This window comes from Pseudochaenichthys georgianus, chromosome 8, assembly GCF_902827115.2.
Source record: "Pseudochaenichthys georgianus chromosome 8, fPseGeo1.2, whole genome shotgun sequence".
NCBI classification, from domain to species: domain Eukaryota; kingdom Metazoa; phylum Chordata; class Actinopteri; order Perciformes; family Channichthyidae; genus Pseudochaenichthys; species Pseudochaenichthys georgianus.
This window is the reverse complement of record NC_047510.2, coordinates 32,686,695-32,708,512: the sequence shown is the minus strand read 5'-3', so window position 1 is coordinate 32,708,512 and position 21,818 is coordinate 32,686,695. Positions and strand designations below refer to the sequence as shown.

At 41.9% G+C, this 21,818-nt stretch overlaps 1 protein-coding gene across 1 annotated transcript in view; it reads right to left on the bottom strand.

The window, feature by feature from the left end:
• Positions 1-21,818, bottom strand: part of grin2ba (glutamate receptor, ionotropic, N-methyl D-aspartate 2B, genome duplicate a) — a 238,127-nt gene extending 216,309 nt beyond the window's left edge. The window contains 3 exon segments of the mRNA XM_071204120.1: positions 10,666-10,773; positions 12,314-12,464; positions 21,544-21,818. Coding sequence (XP_071060221.1) covers positions 10,666-10,692 — 27 coding nt within the window. The 5' untranslated portion in view covers positions 10,693-10,773; positions 12,314-12,464; positions 21,544-21,818.

The window sequence follows — 21,818 nt, the reverse complement described above, 5'->3', positions numbered from 1 at the left end:
GGCTGCGGGTGCACCGAGTTTAATCAGGCAAACTTTGACAAACCCATTACGTTTGGATCCCTCACAATAGCTCACATTGCAATATCTGTTGTCCTGTTATTGCAGCATCTAAGACATATTAGTAACCTCTTCTTTCCTTTCTCCATTCCTCTTATTCTCCGTTTCCCTGTCTTTCTTAAGCCACAGAGCACAGATTTTGACAGTATATGCGAATGAGGTCGCTCCGAGAGACATTCGCTCCCCACTGGGAGTTCTTCTGCTAGACTCCCGGCGGGCTTTTCTCCTTAACACAACGCAATCAATAACTCTTAATATTATCCACTGGCAAACACAGTCACAGCTGAAGGCGGCAGGAGGCTCGGGGACAGACCGAGGCAAGGTGAGTATTAGTTATTACACCTCTCCGAGAGCAGCAGCTGCAGCAACTACCTTGTGTTCTGGTCACAGCTTTCACTATAACGTGGTGCAGGAATGAGTCCTAAAACCCGGGAAGGATTCAGCATTTTAACATTTCCGATTACCTCGTCTTGAAGTCAACATTTCTCAGACTTTTGGGGGTTTAATGTCTTCAATAAGTTGTCCATGATTAATTGTATGACACCTCTTTACCAGCATACCTAAGAGATTGATGCACGAATGAGTCCTTAACCCGTGGAATGAGTTCAGAAGTCAATAGTTTTTCGTTATAAGCCTAAAAAGAATTCTGTGGATAACAGAAGCTGAAGAGTTTTAATGTTTTGTTCCACAATATAAAGTTTGTCAGTAAATACCCAACTATTGAATTGAAAAACAAGTGTCTAAATGAAATTGCTTAACGCTATCACGCCCAACATTAGCCGCCTTTAGCTTAGCGGTGCTGACGTGAAGTCATGTGACTCTGCTGTAGTTCGTTTATAGCCTAGCATTAGCTTTTTACTTCTGGAGATTGCATTTATGCTTCAACTATTATTAAAGATGTGTTAATATGTGGAGTTTATCCTGCTGAACAAATTGTGTAAATATCATAAATGTGTGTTTGCTACAGATCTTATTCGCTGCTATATTCCAAAATCCAATGGAAAAATCCCATTGGCTTTTTGTTGAAGGAGCCCTTGAGATGCTAACTTCCCGTCCAGTTCAAAAACATAAGTCACCACTGCACTCAAAAACAGGCTTTTAGAGATTTTTGAGTGCGTGTGTTGCTCAGCTGATGACGCACCATCATCCAATCTCATCGCAATGAAAAGGGGGGTTTGGTAGAATACTGTATCGGGGGAGAAAGTAATCGCTTTTCTGGTAGAGACTGATTTATTGACTGGCACAGCTTTCATAATGGCAAAGAAAAATGGAGGTTATGGAGTGGAGACGGAGAAAAATAAGTATTACTTAGTTTGCAGCTTCTGCACAACAAGACATTGATCAAATCCTGTAAGTGTGACATGAGTCCTGACGCAGGTGTTATTATCCAAACTAAATCTTGATCACAAGAGTTGCCCCTAAATCAAAGATGACAACACAAGTCGAACACAGTTATGTAAAACCTACATTTAGACTGCGCCACAACTGAGAAACACAATATAACAAGTTTTGGGAGTGAGTCAAAGTCTTCTGTTCTTGTTGTGAGCCCTAGTATTGAGGATTTTCTGTCTCACTGCCCTTCGACTCTACAGTTTATAAATAAAGTGTTTGGATGACAACACGAGCTGCTCTGAGTTCAACAGAGTTTTGTTAAACCTACATGTAGTCAGGGGCGGCAGGTAATGAAAGCTAAAGAAGGCTAAGCTCTTACTTAGTAGCTCAGTTTGGAGGGGCTTGTAAACCAATGGGATGGCTTGTAAACCAATGGGATGGCTTGTAAACCAATGGGATGGCTTGGATAACAATGAGATAGCTTGGAATCCAATGGGATGGCTTGAAAACCAATGGGTCTGCTTGGAAACCAATGGGTCGGCTTGGAAACCAATGGGATGGCTTGGAAACCAATGAGTGGGCTTTAAGACCAATGGGATGGCTTGGAAACCAATGGGTCTGCTTGGAAACCAATGAGTCTGCTTGGAAACCAATGGGATGGCTTGGAAACCAATGGGTGGGCTTGGAAACCAATGGGTCTGCTTGGAAACCAATGGGTCGGCTTGGAAACCAATAGGATGGCTTGGAAACCAATGGGTGGGCTTTAAGACCAATGGGATGGCTTGGAAACCAATGGGTCTGCTTGGAAACCAATGGGTCTGCTTGGAAACCAATGGGATGGCTTGGAAACCAATGGGTGGGCTTTAAGACCAATGGGATGGCATGGAAACCAATGGGTCTGCTTGGAAACCAATGGGATGACTTGGAAACCAATGGGTTTGCTTGGAAACCAATGGGATGGCTTAGAAACCAATGGGTCTGCTTGGAAACCAATGGGACGCCGGTTCAAGTCCTGATCGGACCAAAAATATGGAGCACTTTCAAGGTGTCCATGAGCAATATATATGTATTCAGACCTAATGTGTATTGTACTGTGTGTGTACTAGCAGTGAACAACCGAATTATAAAGGGTCTTTATATCTGGCAAACCCATCAGCCTAATATACTCCAAATAAAGGACAACGATTTCATAATCACAGAATACATATAATGAATCGGATAACTCCTGGTCGCATATCGCAGCATGCTGGTGCACGGCTGCAGTTTTTTACTTAATCCAATGATTTATATTGTGGTTCTGGTCCTGCCGTAATTCCAAGTTTATCTTAGTTTTCCTCGGTGTTTAAAATCAGCTGCACCCTTCCCCTTCCTCCTCCTCCTCTTCCCCCTCCTCCTCTTCTTCTTCTTCTTCTTCTCCCCTCCTCCTCCTCCTCCTCCTCCTCCTCCTCCTCCTCCTCCTCCTCCTCCTCCTCCTCTCCACAAAGGATAACGTTGCCATGGCTGTGGGCTACAACTTGACCTGTTTTTTTTTTTGCCCATATTTGTTTAAAATTGGCAAATTGGTAGCATGAAAAGCTTTCAGAGGATGTTGTGCAGGCTCTTTGAGTTAATTCTTTAAAAATAGATTGGATATATTCTGCTCAACAAAAGAGATTTTATATGAATATAAAGCCGACTTGTTGTGGTTTTCCCTTTCCTGTAGTGTGTTATATAGGTTTTTATGCATGTAAATGGTCGGCTAATCAACCATAACAATGATCTGTGTGTGTATAAGTGTGTGTTCAATTAATATGTTTATACTTGTGTGCATGCATTTAACGGTTTCATTATATACTGCATGTACTGTATATAAATATGCATATTAAAACAGATGTCTGGTACTGTGTGTGAGCAGCTGTCTGCGCTCGGCTGTATCTGACATGTTGTTTTCTGGCCTCACCTAGAGGTTGTGTTGCTGAAGCGAGTGAATGATTTGTTTTGGAGTGTGTGATGTGTGTGTCACAGGTCAGCAACTTTACGCAGCCCTGATCGACAAGAGACGCTCGCGCTCACGCCTGCAGGATCAACAGTGCACCGTGCCAGAGGGTTTGGCTGAATAGTCGAGAGAAAGAGTGATGAACATTTTCTTTATTTCTAAACTTGAGTTAAGACAGAAATACAAAGTAGTGGGGCTCGCAACTACAACACAAAGTCTTTGATTCACTCTCAACTAGGGATGGGAACGATTCAAAGAATAATTCTTTTTATAGGATATGTACATTTCGGTTAATCGGTTAACCGTTTTTTTGGGGGTCGAATATTCAAATATACATTTGCTTTCAAATTCCCATCCCTACTCTCAACCTTGTTATCCCCCCCCCCCCCCCCCTGCCTGAAATGCCTCCATTGGGATCCTTTGTGTACTTCCATAACATAGTGACATCACTATGTACATTGTACGTGATAGGCTAAGGGGCGGGACATCTCTAAGCGGTTGACCAATCACAACAGAGCCGGCCAGCTAACCAATCAGAGCAGACTGGGCTCTGGTTTCAGACAGAGGGTGAAAAGAGGTGCTGCAGCACAGGCAGACACTACATACTGATATACACCTGAACATCAGCAGGAGAGGACTCTTTAAAGTAGAGACACTACATACTGATATACACCTGAACATCAGCAGGAGAGGACTCTTTAAAGTAGAAACACTACATACTGATATACACCTGATCATCAGCAGGAGAGGACTCTTTAAAGTAGAGACACTACATACTGATATACACCTGAACATCAGCAGGAGAGGACTCTTTAAAGTAGATACACTACATACTGATATACACCTGAACATCAGCAGGAGAGGACTCTTTAAAGTAGAGACACTACATACTGATATACAGCTGAACATCAGCAGGAGAGGACTCTTTAAAGTAGAGACACTACATACTGATATACACCTGAACATCAGCAGGAGAGGACTCTTTAAAGTAGAGACACTACATACTGATATACAGCTGAACATCAGCAGGAGAGGACTCTTTAAAGTAGAGACACTACATACTGATATACACCTGAACATCAGCAGGAGAGGACTCTTTAAAGTAGAGACACTAAATACTGATATACACCTGAACATCAGCAGGAGAGGACTCTTTAAAGTAGAGACACTACATACTGATATACACCTGAACATCAGCAGGAGAGGACTCTTTAAAGTAGAGACACTACATACTGATAAACACCTGAACATCAGCAGGAGAGGACTCTTTAAAGTAGAGACACTAAATACTGATATACACCTGAACATCAGCAGGAGAGGACTCTTTAAAGTAGAGACACTACATACTGATATACACCTGAACATCAGCAGGAGAGGACTCTTTAAAGTAGAGACACTACATACTGATATACAGCTGAACATCAGCAGGAGAGGACTCTTTAAAGTAGAGACACTACATACTGATATACAGCTGAACATCAGCAGGAGAGGACTCTTTAAAGTAGAGACACTACATACTGATATACACCTGAACATCAGCAGGAGAGGACTCTTTAAAGTAGAGACACTAAATACTGATATACACCTGAACATCAGCAGGAGAGGACTCTTTAAAGTAGAGACACTAAATACTGATATACACCTGAACATCAGCAGGAGAGGACTCTTTAAAGTAGAGACACTACATACTGATATGCACCTGAACATCAGCAGGAGAGGACTCTTTAAAGTAGAGACACTACATACTGATATACACCTGAACATCAGCAGGAGAGGACTCTTTAAAGTAGAGACACTACATACTGATATACACCTGAGAGGAGCACAATATGTCTTCTTTAAAAGGTGCCGTACCCACATTTCTTTTTATTATAACTATTCCATAAAAGAAAGACACAAACACAAATCCTCACATTTAAGCGACTGGAACTGCTTTCCGTTGACATCTTTAAAAAATGACCTACACATTTTTGGAAAAATTGCTGTTGATTATATTCCTGTTGATGGACTTTGGTGTTAAATCCACCCAACAACTGGAGCCCAAACACAGACGGCACCTGAAGCCTCGGCACAGCAGCATCCGACGACGAGCCAGAAAATAACAGATGTTACCAAAGCAAATGTTGGGAGTGCAGCTCTGCAGCTAATGAGTGGATCTGCGGGCTCTTTTCCAGGTGACTTATGTTAGTGCTCAGCTGCTGCGCACGAGGATGAGTGGGGCTGTATTGATCCGCTGTTTTGAACCCCGATCGATGCCACCGCACAGATGTTAGCCGTGTTTTTCCAGGTCAAGCCTGATACGACACGTGATCTCCCTGTCCAGATTCAATTAATATCAAATGATACTGTGAGATAAATGACCTGCCGGAGACTTACACTCACCCCGCTGCTGCACGGTACGAGTTTATTCAATTACGAGATAATTGAACATCAGTGAAGCCGAGGTGCAACAATATGATTGGGATTCATTACAGAGAGAAAACGTGCCGGGGCGAGTTCGCTGCGCCTCAAAAGTTTCTTTGAATAAGAATGAGTTACTGAATTAATGAGATATGCCTACAGACAAGAAGTCAAGCTTAAAAAACTCACTGCTACTCTCTCTATCCTCCACTACCCAGAAACAAACACTCTGCCTTTTGCAATGATTTTGCAATGATTTCGCCTTCTTCACTGACAACATTCAGAAAATCAGTCAGTGCCTCTGCATCAGGAACAGCAAATGTGTTGTCTCTGTGTCCACTTAACATCAATTCAAGCACCATGACACAATTCCATCAGATTAATGATAAAAACCTAGAGGACATTATACAACGTCTGAAGTCCTCCTCCTGCTGCCTTGATATTATTCCAACAGGATTTTTCAAAGATGTTTTGCCTTGCATGGCCTCAGATCTACTTCACATAGTAAACAAGTCTCTTCACTCAGGTGTTTTTCCACAGGCCCTGAAAACTGCAGTCATTAAACCGCTCTTAAAAAAGAATAATCTAGATGCTTCAGTAATGAACAATTACAGGCCCATATCAAACCTCCCATTTCTAGGTAAAATCATTGAAAAAGTTGTTTTTCAACAGTTGAGTAATTTCTTGCATTTAAATAACTGTTTCGATGTGTTCCAGTCAGGCTTTTGTCCAAACCACAGCACTGAGACTGCTCTTGTAAAGGTCTTCAATGACATCCACTTAAACACAGACAGTGGCAGACCTTCAGTGTTATTAGATCTCAGTTCTGCGTTTGACACTGTTGACCACAGCATATTACTAGACCGACTGGAAAACTGGGTGGGACTTTCGGAAACAGTTCTAAATTGGTTTGAATCCTACTTAAAGGACAGAAACAACTTTGTTTCTACAGTATAGGTAAATACACATCTGAGTTGACAAATATGACATGTGGGGTACCTCAAGGCTCCATCTCGGGGCCTCTTCTCTTTAACGTCTACATGCTACCACTGGCTCAGATAATGAAGAACAACAAAATAAGTTACCATAGCTATGCGGATGACACACACATTTACGTAACAATTTCACAATTTGAGACTATGGTCCTATTCAAACACTGAGTAAGTGCATTGAACAAATCAATGACTGGATGTGTCAGAACTTTCTCCAATTAAACAAAGATAAAACTGAGGTAATGGTTTTTGGAGCCAAGGCAGAACGTTTAAAAGTTGCGCTGAGCTTCAGCCTGCAATGTTCAAAACAACAGATAGAGCCAGAAATCTAGGTGTAGTCATGGACTCTGACCTGAGTTTCAACAGTCACATTAAAACAGTTACTAAATCAGCCTACTATCACCGAAAGAACATATCTAGGATTAAAAGACTAATGTCACAGCAGGATCTGGAAAAACTTGTCCATGCTTTTATCTTCAGTAGACTCGACTACTGCAATGGTGTCTTCACAGGTCTCACTAAAACATCTATTAGAAAGCTGCAGCTGATTCAGAACTCCGCTGCTCGAGTCCTCACTAACACTAAGAAAGTGGATCACATCACTCCTGTTCTGAAGTCTTTACACTGGCTTCCTGTGTGTCAAAGAATAGATTTCAAAATACTGCTGCTGGTTTATAAAGCACTGAATGGTTTAGCCCCAAAATACATTTCTGACCTCCTGCTAAATGATGAACCATCCAGATCTCTCAGGTCTTCAGGGACTGGTCAGCTTTCTGTCCCCAGAGTCAGAACTAAACATGGAGACGCAGCGTTCAGTTATTATGCTCCAAACATCTGGAACAAACTCCCAGAAACCTGCAGGTCCGCTGCAACTCTGACTACTTTTAAATCCAGGCTGAAGACTTTTCTTTTTGTCGTTGCTTTTAATTGAACTATTCACATCTTAGACTGCACTGTATCTTTTATCCATGTATTTTTTCTTTTAATGTTTATTTTATTAGTTTTTCTTTTTAAATGCTTAATGTCTTTCATTTTTTGTAAAGCACTTTGAATTGCCTTGTGTTGAAAAGTGCTATATAAATTGCCTTGCCTTGCCTTGCCTTGCCTTGCCTGTCTCATATCAATAGCTCTATTTCAGGAATGAACTGTCTGTGTGTACACTGTACACTATGAACTATGAGTTATGGTGAGTAACAAGATGTCTTCACAAAACAACAGAACACCCTAACACACCCTCTTGAATTTGCTCTAATTTAGAGAAACAGTTTGAGGAAAACAGAAAAAAAGTCCTATTTTCTATTTCTATAAAAAGGCATCGAAATGTACAATGGTGCCATTTAAGAATTTCCCCCCCAAATAAGCCAAAAAAAACAACCTATCCATCTTAAACCTATCATGATTTCTGCGCTGTTCCCATCCTGTAGTGTGTGTAAACGCCTCCATTGGACTCCTCTGTTCACTTCTGTAACATAGTGACATCGCCCTGTAACATTTGTGCTTCTATTGGCTAGCGCTCCTACACATTGTACGCGATAGACTAAGAGGCGGGACATCTCTAAGCAGTTGACCAATCCCAACAGAGCCGGTCAGCTGACCAATCAGAGCAGACTGGGCTCTGGTTTCAGACAGAGGGTGAAAAGAGGTGCTGCAGTATGAGAAAAATAAAGAGCTTTTTGAACATTTAAGTCAAAATAAATCAAGTGTATTGCCAGGTTACATTTACACATACAAGGAATTTGCTTTGGTGTTAGAATGCAACACCAGACTATAAAACACTACAGGAGGAGGAAGACAAATACCCAAGAGGTGCTCATTTGTCTCACTGTTACACATAATACAGAAATCCTCCATTAATTACTTTCAGCAGGAAGGAGAGAGGGGACTTTATCTCACCCATCACAGAGGGGATAGTCAGTTCTGTGCATTGGGTATAATTGATGACGTGGCGTTTAAATAACAGTCTGTTGTTAATTGGATTTGACTGAAAAATGAACCACGCTGCACTTCATCAACGTCGCTGAGTGTCTGTGATGTGATGACTGGCCAAAATCCCATTTAGGTTCGGCATGCGAGGCCCGGGGAGAACGCTTTTAGAAAAAAAACCTCATTGTTATTTAATATATTTTAACTATTATTCATCCCTAAACAGATTATGTAATACTTGCATAATAGGCAGACTAATCAGAGTTTTCTCAAAGACGGTATGGCGGTTAATGAGATTCACCACCGCCGCCGTTTAATTCATCTATATGGTAATGTTTTATGACGCGAGGCAACAGTAGAGCGATGTGCAGCAGACGGAGGGCCGAGGGTTTCATCACGGAGCCGCTCTGCCTCGGGATCAGAGTCACGGTGAGGAGAGGCTGTGTGGTGGCAGCGTTCGCACAGCGCACAGCAACCAGTGCATCCCAGAAGAAACACGTTTTTCTCAACGAAAGAAAGATTATTAGCTGATTCTGCGATGAGATACGTTTTTATTCATTCGTCAATTTCACTGCAGACAAAATTGCACCAAGTCTCTGAATGTCCCTTAATATCAGCCTGATTATGTAGAGGTGGAATTACATTTACTCAAATACTACATTTTTGAGGTCCTTGAACTGACATGTTGTTTAGGTACTTTTATCCAAAGAGACTTACATTTCAGACTGAGAGGGAAATCATATTCAAGACTCTCTCTGTGCTTTTATTCTGAAATACACTAGCCACTAAAATGACTTTTACTCAAGAGGCAAAAGATCCACTATCAGTTTTAAAGGTCTGCTATTATGCTGAATCCACTTTTATACATAAATAGGTCCCGAATGTGTAAAGAGACATGATGTATGAAAATAATCAGGACTGTACTGCATATCTACACAGTATTTTAAAAGTAAATTATAAGTACATTGACTTTAAATGGACAAACTACAACATACAAATGATGTATTTGTTGGTGACCAAACAGGTTAATATTATATTCTGTAATAATGTATTACTGTGGAAAGAGCCATTATGCACACTGAGGACTTTTGATACTTCTGTTCTTCGACTGAAGCACGATTTCTATTCAGGACTTTTACTTGAAACAGCTTATATTTTCAATTTGGTATTTCCACTTATACTTAAGTATAGTATCTGAGTAGTATTTCCACCGTTGTTAATAGTGCATGGGATAAAAAGAGGAGGAAGAGGAAGAGGAAGAAAGGTTGTAGTAGCAATTAAAAAACGCAAAAAATGCTGAGCACCGAGGAGATGAATTTACGAGGAAAAGATGGAATCTGCTGATATGATAATGGCCCCTCACGGGCCCTTGTGGCGAATACATTTACGTTGTGTAATTGTGTCCTGGGACGGAGAAGAGAGTTATGTCTTCTTTTACCTTATCACACAAAATGTACGTTCTCTCTCTCTCTCTCTCTCTCTCTCTCTCTCTCTCTCTCTCTCTCTCTCTCTCTCTCTCTCTCTCTCTCTCTCTCTCTCTCTCTCTCTCTCTCTCTCTCTCTCTCTCAAACACAAGCGGTCACACACTTCCACCACAAGAATCTCATTCTACAAATCCTTTAATTACCTGATCAATGCCTGTAGAGCCATGCAAATGAAGCCGATAGTCGATGGGGTCGGGGTTGAACGTCCACTGATGCCTCTGATCAAAGTGCACACTGTGCTAAAAACCCCTGGGATTAAAGCGTGCATCTGTAGGCTCCACCTTGAACCATTATCCTGACCCTTAAGCAAGCCTGGCGTGAGATACGGAGCAAAGTAAAGCCTTTGGAAGTTGTACACCATCCATCACCGAGCTTTTAGGAAAGGCTCGCACTTAGGGAGGCGGAAAACACACGCCGGTGAGATCAGACGGGATGTTTTCGGCGGCGCTCTGCGGGGGCGAGGCGAGGAAACAGCTGTGGAGATGCATCAACAATGTCTTACCTTGTGTTTTGCCAGCCCAAGTCTCATCCCGGCGTCTCAGAAGTAGCATGATGGTGCGGCCTGGGACTCCTCTCTCCCTCTCATAGCCTCAGACTGAGGGAGGCTGAACTGAACGAGAGAGAAACAGAAAAACAACATAAATATTGATTTCGAGATGCAGAAAGAATGAGCAGAAAAGTTAGCAATTGTTCTTTTTAAAAGGCTCGAAGCACAATGAAACCCAGAAGACTCTTGCTGGAACTTTCAGATGTCTCTCCAGCAAGATGGGTTCCTTGATTAATAGATGACACCTCATTATCAAGACACCAAAGAGAGAGGGGCTGGAATGAGTCATTCAACCCAGAAACGAGTTGCATGAGTCAGCATTTTAGCACTTCCGGTTGCCTTTTCTCAAAGTCAATGGTTTTATATATATTCTGTAGTCCTGAAGTCAACATGTTTCAGATTTGTTTTTGGTGTAATGCCCTAAATAAGGTGTCCATGTTTAATGAATGATACGTCTTCATCAGGATACCTAAGACAGTGAAGCAGGAATGAGTTCTAATACCCAGGAATGAGTTTGCATTTCCCCTCGTCTTAAAGTCCACTGTTTTTGAATGTGTTGTTGGTTAGATTTGTTCGTCTTGAAGTCCACATTTCTCAGATTTATTCTTGATGTAATGGCTTTAATAATGTGTCCATGATTAATGAATGAAATCGTGATAGGGTGGCGTAGGAATCAGGAATCAGTTCTGGTTGTGTGTAGTTAGAAGCCTAAGGTTTGTAGGTAACACAAGCTTACGAGATTTCTCAGGTTTGTTCTACGACATAAAATACCTCAGGTAATACCCCACAGGTGAACCTCTGAAGGTTCTACTGTAGTGTCATAAATAAGGGTGGTCACTAACAAGTGTCTTAATGAGACGACTAAACGTCATCACGCCAAATTACCGTACTTTTCGGACTATAAGCCGCGACTTTTTCCCCCATTTTGTTTGTACAGCTAACGGCCACTAGGGGACCTCCTAAATCTATGGATTTTACAGGTCAAATTAACCACCTTTAACTCTACGGGCTCTAGGACCGGTCCGCGCCCGCCACCTTTAAGCGGCGGGCTCCAGCAGGAAAAGCTGGAGGCCGGAAAAGAGTGAGACAGGTAGCGCGCCAAAGTAAAAGTGGAACCGAGAGACAGAACGAGAGCAAGACAGACAGACAATTTAGCTGCTGCGGCTTATATGCAGGTGCGCTTTATAGTCCGAAAAGTACGGTAGCTAACTTAGCGACGGTGGTGACGTGAAGTCATGTGACCGTTCCTTTATAGCCCAACGTTAGCTTTTTGCTTCTGGTGATTGCATTTTAGCTTCATAAAGTAAAGTGGTGTTGATATGGGGAGATTATCCTGCCGATCAAAAAGTGTAAGTATAAACGTTTGCTTGTCACAGATCTTATTTTCGGAAATATTCCAAAATCCAATTAGCTTGTCGTCAGGGGAACCACGCGATGCTAAATTCCTGCCTGGCTACAAACATGCGTCGTCGCTGCATCGCTCGATTTGGCTTTTGTTGAAGCAGATTCGGATGTCCATGAGCGTTTTAATCTCTCCTCCACGTCGTAATCCTTTCAGTTGATTGGGAACAAAGAGTTGGCACCGGGAGGGGAGGAAACTCACAGCAGTTTTAGGTAAAATCCTCGACGGGTCAAGAGGGTAAAGCAGCAATTTCGAGGTAATTGTACTCCACAGGAGCAGCTTCACTGGGGTTCTCCCCTTCGCTCCTCCGAAGAGACGTTCGGCGTCGCTTGTTTTTCCGACGTCCGCCAGTCTGTTATTGGAAAAGCAGAAGATGGAGGACGGAGGGTTAGAAACGGGTCACAGCCAGTTCGACTCTAATAAAAACCATCATGCTCTCCGCGACCTCTGACCTGCCCCCTCAGAGTGAGTAATGACTCAATGAGGTGAATTTAAAACGCCTAACTCCATCTGAATAAAGCGATTTCTGCTAGAGGTGGGAGAAGCACTCAGGTCTGGAGTAAAAGTAGAAGTACTCAGATCTGGAGTAAAAGTAGAAATACTCAGATCTTGAGTAAAAGTAGAAGTATTCAGATCTTGAGTAAAAGTAGAAGTACTCAGATCTGGAGTAAAGGTAGAAGTATTCAGATCTTGAGTAAAAGTAGAAGTACTCAGATCTTGAGTAAAAGTAGAAGTACTCAGGTCTTGTACTTGAGTGAAAGTAGAAGTACTCAGATCTTATACTTGAGTAAATGTAGAAGTACTCGGGTCTAGTACTTGAGTAAAAGTGGAAGTACTCAGATCTTGTTCTTGAGTAAAAGTAGAAGTACTCAGATCTTATACTTGAGTAAAAGTAGAAGTACTCAGATCTTGAGTAAAAGTAGAAGTACTCAGATCTTGTACTTGAGTAAAAGTAGAAGTATTCAGATCTAGTACTTGAGTAAAAGTAGAAGTACTCAGATCTTGTTCTTGAGTAAAAGTAGAAGTACTCAGACCTTGTACTTGAATAAAAGTAGAAGTACTCAGATCTAGTACTTGAGTAAAAGTAGAAGTACTCAGACCTTGTACTTGAGTAAAAGTAGAAGTATTCAGATCTAGTACTTGAGTAAAAGTAGAAGTACTCAGATCTTGTACTTGAGTAAAAGTAGAAGTACTCAGATCTTGTACTTAGTAAAAGTAGAAGTACTCAGATCTAGTACTTGAGTAAAAGTAGAAGTACCAGAGTGTAGGAATACTCTGTTACAGTAAAAGTCCTGCATTCAAAATGTTCCTCAAGTGAAAGTAGAAAGTATTCTCATCAAAATATAGTGAAAGTAGCGACAGTAAAAGTAGTCGTTGTGCAGATTGGTCCATTTCAGAATAATATATATGATATGTTTTATAATGATTGATCATGAAAGTGTTCTCAAAGCTGGTGAAGGTGCAGCTAGTCTGAAGTACTTTGTAGACTGCAGGGTAGCTGGTGGATATACTCCAGGTGGAACTAAAGTCTGATTCAACACTTGGTTAGATTTCACATCATTCATCCACATCTGTAGAGTAACTAAAGGTATTAAGTAAAAGTACACGATTAACCTCTGAGCTGTAGTGGAGTAGAAGTACAAATTATCATAAATGTAAATACTGAAGTAACATTTTGAGAGACTGAACTTAGTTAATTTACACCTCTGATTTCTACTCTGTAAAAACAACGCCTCATTAATTTGTTTAAATGCATCTCACATCTCTCTTTAGTGAACTGCGTGTGTGAGCGAGGATAGAGGAGAATCCAGCCCGGTGTTATAAATAATACATTTCCTCCCAAATTTGCTGTAGTACTAAATTGTCCCTGCCTTCATCCCCCCCGAAAACCGCCCAACTACAGCACGTACTAGATCAGAAGAATAATAAATAGCTTTTATTAATCCAGATTATACAAACGCTACGAACCCCACACAGAGTCCATATGAGGGTGTGGATGGAAGAGCCATACTTAGGTAAATTAATGATTAATTGAAATATGTCGATGAATAATAAAGGACTCTCTGCGGGGTAACAGATTGTACTTTTCATATTTAATAGATTGATGGGCCCTCGCGCAAATTGCACAACATGTACACACACGCGGTAATCACGGATTTGTCACGTGTTTTTTGCAACCCTTCCCGAAACAGAAGAGGTGAACGTACAGTAGATTAAAACATCAAAGCAGCCCCAGGATTTCTTAGCTTCCACTAATCCCACAAAGGGTGCTAAATGTTGCCTTCCTGTACACACTCCCACATCTTCTCATGGACAGTGTCTCCGTCGATACAAGTCCTCTTAATCAGCTCCGATGAATTATTGAGAAGCCCTTTTTATATCAGATCATGACCCATATTCCGCTCGCTTCAAGTGAATGTGCTGCCAATGAAATCGAGATGTACTTCTTTTTTTAAGTCGCCCCACATAGCTCGCTCTCTATTGGCCGAACGGGATTCAGACGCACACTTTGCAGAAAGTCACGAGTGTCACTTCTGCGGACCGATTTAACCACATGATGGACATGGAGATCCACACAATGCGAATCTGGGGTTTTTAAAAGGGCCGTGAACCCTCGTGATTCATCTGGAAACGTCATCACATTGCCAATCTTGACCTAAAGTTGGGGGCGGTGGTGGCGAAGTCGATAGGGACTCGGCTTGGCAACTGGAAGGTCACCAGTTCAAGTCCCTGAAAGACCAAGTGCTACCGAGGTGTCCCTGAGCAAGGCACCGTTCCCCACACGGCTCCCCGGGCACTGTTCAAAATGGCAGCCCACGGCTCCTAACACTAGGATGGGTCGAATGCAGAGAAACAATTTCCCCACGGGGATTAATAAAGTATATCCAATCCAAGTTGCTCTGGCAATACCAACACCTACGTTTACTGTGAATTGATGGCAGTGGAAAGGCATAGAAAGCAACATGTGTTTGCTGACTGGAGACCGCTGGATATCAGTAAGAACCGTCACTACAAAACGGGCGAAAGGCATTTTGGCAAACCACGCCTCAGTTCCTTAAGATGCACAAGAGTGGGCGATAACCACTGATAAAGGTTGCAATATGATAGCGGCAGAGGATATTCCCTGTGGAACTCACATATTAAACAGAGGGCAATCACTTTACAGATACTACTTCGACCATATCGCACATTATACAGAGGGCAATCAGAGCGTCTCTCTTTGACAGCTGGTTTGTCGATGTCGAAAACGTGTCCGACGTCATGCCAATAATTCCGAAATCATGTTAGAAAACCCTCTGATTTCCGTAACAATTTGTCATGCCTTTCTTTATCGCATCACCTCACGTGTATCTACTTTATCTCCCGTTAAAATACACGTAAAAACTAGCATAGACTAGCAACTAATTGTTCGATTGATTGATTGGCAGCACTAGTTTGAACCCCTAACTCCAATCGATTGTACGTGATTTCGTTGTCTGACGTTGCTTTAAAAAGACAGCGATCCCTAGAAGTAACTTGAAGATAAGATATCTAATATTGCCGGTTTCATTAACTCCGACGCTCAGAGGCAGACACGGGAGTCGTATTGTCGTCTCAATAGGTGTAGCACATTCGGAGGAAGGAAAGACGGAGAGAGAATCCGAAGGAAGGGGATGGGATTATGAATCTCCTTATACCCTGCTGTCTCCTCTCCTGGCCTGTTTATCAATGACGACTGCAAACACAGTGCCTGAGAAATCTCTTAAGCTCCGTTTGGAGACTTTTGGCAGGCTCCTTTTTCCACGTAAGCCTCTGGCATCAGACACTAAAAATTGACAGCAGGCTTGAAATATGTGCTCGTGCCCCCCGGTCACCAATACAAATTTGGTGGCCATGCTTACGCAAACATTATTCATTCAGAATTAGGATATTACACCGAAGAACAAACATTAACGACCGTGTCACTTTTGGCAGGAACGTTCGTTTAGGAATAGGATGCTACCTCCCTGGAAAAAGGTCAAAAACATTCTTGTTTTTCTCATAAATAATCACAAATACAATCGCGAGAGTAGAGTAGAAGCGAATGGTCAACTACGTAATAGAAAAATAATCACTTATAGTAATTTTATCATGCAAAAATGGTAAAGAAATCGTTTGAAGCCTCTCTTGTTTAAATGAAATCAATACCTTCTGGTTATTGACTCACAAAATAAGACACTTTAAGTCATCACCTTGGACTTAAGAAACTGGGATGGACATGTTTCACTATTTGTTTGGATTATATAACACAATTAAATCAATGTATCTAGAAAACATTAGTTGTAGACTGCAGACCCCGATCCATAACATGGCAAAAACCTACGATTCCACCCACAATCGCCATCAAATCACCATTCTTTTATTTGCATAAAAACGTAATTTCTAAATAGTTTAGACAACTAAAAGATCAATGACAATGTAACCATCTATTTCTGATATTTATAATTCATTTGATCAATTTATCAATGTATCTATAATAATGGAAATAATGGTCAAACGCTGGACCTGACCAAAAAACGATGTTTCTCTCCGAACTCGCCAACAAATCAACATTAAAATTGCATCAAAGTGAGTTTTCTATTCTGTGTAGACACCCAGAGGATCGGTTAAGACTTAAAAACACCCATTTTCTGAGATTACAACACGATTAAATGGATTCATCTAGAAAATAATCTGCAGATTAATCGGTAATGGGAATTATCCTAATCCAAAACCTTACAACGTATGGCTATGTTTTCCTCCATCGTCCCCAACAGAACACCTGTCCAGTTGCATCAAGGTGAGGTTTCCATACTGGTCATTTTGACACAGATCGGTTAAAACCATCTACTTTCAGACATTTTACAACGCGGTCAAATCGATTTCTCTACAGCTTCGGCCAATTCGTCGTGAATGGAGGCGATCGTAACTTTCAACCCCAATCCAAAAACTGACAAATCGATGTCTTTCACCGACAAATAACCACCGTATTTGCATCAAAGGGATGTTTATAAACTGATAATGGAAGTAGTAGTTGCAGCACTAATCCAAAACCTGACAAATAACTTCCCGCCATAATCGCCATCGAATGCATCAAAGTGAAGTTTCCAATCGGTTCTTTTGGACACTCCTAGGACTGGTCAATCTTTGCATCACTATCGTCAAATCAACGCCAGATTTCCAGCAAAATGGGACAAAACCAACTCATCAACGCCAGTTTTGCTTTTGTATCCCTCTACTATTATTAGCTTTTCTTTTTTAATGCTTAATGTCTTTCATTTTTTGTAAAGGACTTTGAATTGCCTTGCATTGAAAAGTGCTATATAAATAAACTTGCCTTGCCTTGCCTTGCCTTGCCTTGCCTTGCCTTGCCTTGCCTTGCCTTGCCTTGCCTTGCTACAGTCAAGGATATTACATTGTACATGAAGTTCCTCATATACTTGCATCAAAGTGATGGCTACAAGTCGGTTGGTTGTACACTCAAAGGATCTATTTCCAGATATGTTATAGTGCGATTAAAAAATAAATTGTGCGGAAAATTGGCGGATTGATCGATAATTGAAGTAATAGTTGCAGCCCTAATCCTTCTAAAAAACCTGTTCCCGCCATAATCGCCAACGAATGCATACATTTGATGTTTCATTTGGACCCTCACAGGATCGGTTAAAACCTAAACATCCATTCTACATTTTACAATGCAAAATAAAATCAATTAATCTAGAAAATTAACAACAGACTAATCGATCATGGAAGTAGCAGTTGCAGCCCTAATCCAAAACTTGACAAAGAGATATGTTTCCCACAATGACCGCCAATATATTCACACCCGATAGATATTTCTAAACACTCAAAGGATTGGCTAAAAATAAACCCTCCACCTTTGCATAACTGACGTCAAACAACTACAGATTTCCAGCTAAAACGGGACAAACCCATCCCATCAACGCCAGCTTCTGCCTCCCCCTACCCTATTATCAAGAACATTACATCACAAAGCCAGTGTCTCCTCTTCATGAAGACCGTACTGTCCTTGTGACGGTTACAGTAACACACAGCCGCGTGTCAGAGGCAGACGTCCATTTTGCAGCAGGCAGCTTCGACAGCTCTGACACACTACCTGAGCTTAAGTGCCCATCTGTAGATCCACTACGGAGGTCACACGTGTGCCGAGCAGAATGGGTAATGGTCCCGGGTTAAGGGAGCAGGTCCCAGGTGGGTTTCACAGGTACGGAGCCTGTAACCTTGACTGTGCAGTGACACACACACACACACACACACACACACACACACACACACACACACACACACACACACACACACACACACACACACACTGTATAAATCCAGAGTGCTGTCAGCCAAATGATGGGAAAGTTAATCAGAGAAAAGGGGTCAATCGTCGATGCACCTATGATGGATAGATGGACAAAGTGTGTGTGTGAGTGTGTGTGAGAGTGTGTGTAGAGAGAGTGGGCTGAGTGGCGTTTTGCTGCAGACACACAGCCTCTCAGATTTATTTTCAACACTAAAAGATATTCTCCCGCTGTGAAGCACTTGTTTCTTTGAAAGATAAATATAAATGCATTGAGAAAAGGGCAATGCAGTCTGTCTCTTTATGCAGAGTACCTTATTGATCTGCCTATACATTCCTCTCACACACACACACACACACACACACACACACACACTCCTCAGCTTTAATTAAGAGCGTGGAGCAGTACCGAGCAGATGATTTGATAGGCAGAAGTGGCTCCGACAGTGCTCTGTCGGTGGAGTGTGGCAAATAAGTCCAGGAGAAGGATGGAGGGGAATATTTTAATGGATAAAATGTATTGTAAAAAAATACAAAAGAATAAATGATGAAGTCTGAGGGAAATTACTGATAATCCACCATTCATATTCCACCTAACCCTCGTACATTACACACGCACACACACACACACACACACACACACACACACACACACACACACACACACACACACACACACACACACACACACATGCAGAGATAGTGTATTAATTATATAAAAGAATACTATAGTGAAATCTACATCCATGAATCATCCGAAACATGCAACAGCAATAGCATGTGTGGATTTAAAGCGCCGTACTCACCTATTTAACCCCTTAATAATAAGAATATCAACTAATGGATTTTGTAGGCCGGAGAAATTGTACGGATCGTAGCTATTACAGCAACTCATAGACAAAGATGTTGCTTGAGTCTTTAATCCGCGTTAGTGAAATCCCATTAAGATTCAATGGTGGACAATGGAAATCAGCTTCAGTCCATTCGGGGAAAAAAAGGGTCCAGAATTTAGGACAGTTTTACTAAATGTTAATTATTTTTTTCTTTTTCAATCAAAACCAGGATTTAAAGGGTAATTCCACGGGAAAGCTGCGATATCCAGAGTCGCTCGAAAAGTCCCACTTGTCATTATCTTCATGTAATGAAGCGGAGAAATCTCCTTTAGGGTAAAGACATATGTATAAAGAGAAGATGAACAAGGGAATGAGTTGTGTGTGCATCTGTCTAATGCCTCACACACACACACACACACACACACACACACACACACACACACACACACACACCAGATTGTCACTTTACAGCCAGCCTATCTTAGTTTTTTCGTAAATGCAAAATTATTCCCCGACACTATGTCGATAAATAGAAGTAGTCGAGGCGAGGAATTGCTCAAAGTACGTCACAAAATAATGCAAGCAAGTCAATGACGTGTGAGAGGTGAAGACATGTTTGACACTACGGATGAAACGTGAGAAATAAATCAATGAGTGGATACAGAGGGGGGTGGAAGGATGGGGAAAAATGATGCGGAAAGTGAAATTAAATGAGATTAAGAAGTGAGATTAAAAAAGTGAAAAAACAAAGTGAACGGGGAAACAAACGGGGAAAATCCTTTGGATGATGAAGCCATGTTTTCTTTTTGTCTAGTCCATTCTCTTTGAGTGCTTGTGTGTGTCTCTCTGCGGAAATGAGCGTCAGTTTAGAAAGAGAGGAGACCGAGAGGGAGGGAGGGAGGAAAAGAGGGAGGAAGTGTAAAAACACAGATGACAGAAATCGGACGAGCGCTGGATTACAAATTTGCTTTTTCAACAATTTAGCCTTTCCTCACTTTGACCTCCCCTCCGGCGAGGGAACTGAGACGCACCTGGGTTTCATAACAATGTGCATTTCTTCCCCACATTCAGATGTGTTTTAGCAGCAGGATGGCACACAAAAGGACACATGTGTGGAGGACGGTGTGTATTTAAAAAAAGGGGGTGTTTCACACGTTTTTAATGGAAGACTTTTTGCAACAACACAGAAATGAGGCAGTCACAAACATGTCACTTTTTGGCAGGAACGTTGGTTTAGAAATATACAAAATAGGAGGCGTTATCCTTAAAAATACACTCTCGTCTTTCTTATCGATAATCACGAATACAATCCAGGTTATTTTGTTAATGGATTTATGATTAAAAGCACATTTGTCATGCACAGAATGGCACTGTCAGTCCCTCACGTGTGGAAATGTGCTGGTTTCCTGTCATTTTAAACTGGATCTCTTTGGGTTATATTTGGGTGACGAAACAAGACATTTAAAGTCCACACAGACATGGAGCGTGTTCCCGTGACGGCGGCTGGAGAAGGTGTCTGCTTGATGAGTCACGTGGTGTGTTGACAACATGAGAGAAAAGTCAGGAAGCACAGATAAATGTATGCAGCGGGGTGACGTGAAGATGACATGGCATGAGGCAAGGCATCAGCTGATGGGGAGGGGGAGCCATGGTTACACCACAGAGTGTAGACCGTGTGTGTGTGTGTGTGTGTGTATGTGTGTGCGTGTGCGTGTGTGTGTGTGTGTGTGTGTGTGTGACAATACACAGAAAGAAACAGAGACAGACGCTAAATAGACCTACCTATGGTTAGAATAAAGAAGCGCCCCAAAAAGATGCATAGGAGGAAGGTGGGAGGAAAAAAGAGGAGGGGGAAATAGGAAATAAGAAAAGGTACAAAAGTGAATAAATAGAAATTAATGTCCTTAAATGGGAGGAAATTAAAACAGTGGGGGAGCCAGAGAAGTAGACAAAGTTACGGGTGGACAGCGAGTGGGGGGGGGGAGGGGAGGAGGGAGCGTGGGTTGCAAAGGCAGTGAGAGCGATGGACAAGGGAAGGGAAGGCTGGATGAAATAAATAAAAAGGGGAGAAAAGAAAAATAAAAAAATAAAAAAGTCCCCCTCCTCTTTCTCTTTTTCTCTCTCCCTCCTTGTCTGGCTCATAAATAGAAGAAATTGTTGACCAGGTAAATGGCGAAATAGATGAGGAGACAGAGGACGGAGAGAGCGAGCAAATGAAAAGGCAAAGCACCTCCCAGGAGCGCGATGAGGAAAAAAAAGAACAAAAAACGAAAGATAAAAGCAAATACTCCAGTGGCCTCCGTTGTCTCCAGTCTGAGTGCGGAAGGGGGGATTGGCGAGTGCCAGTTGCTCCCCTTCCCCGGCTGCCTTCCTTCTGTCTCTCCTCCCAAAAAACACTTCCCATCCAGATTGACACACACCAAGAAGAAGATCCCCTTTTCTCCTCCTCTAGACCCTCTGAACTCTGGTCTGACTCGCACAGGTTAGACGGTGTGGCAGCAGGCGTGTGTGAGGAAGAGGAGATACAAAAAGACCTTTCTGCTGCTGCTGTAGTGAAGCGCCG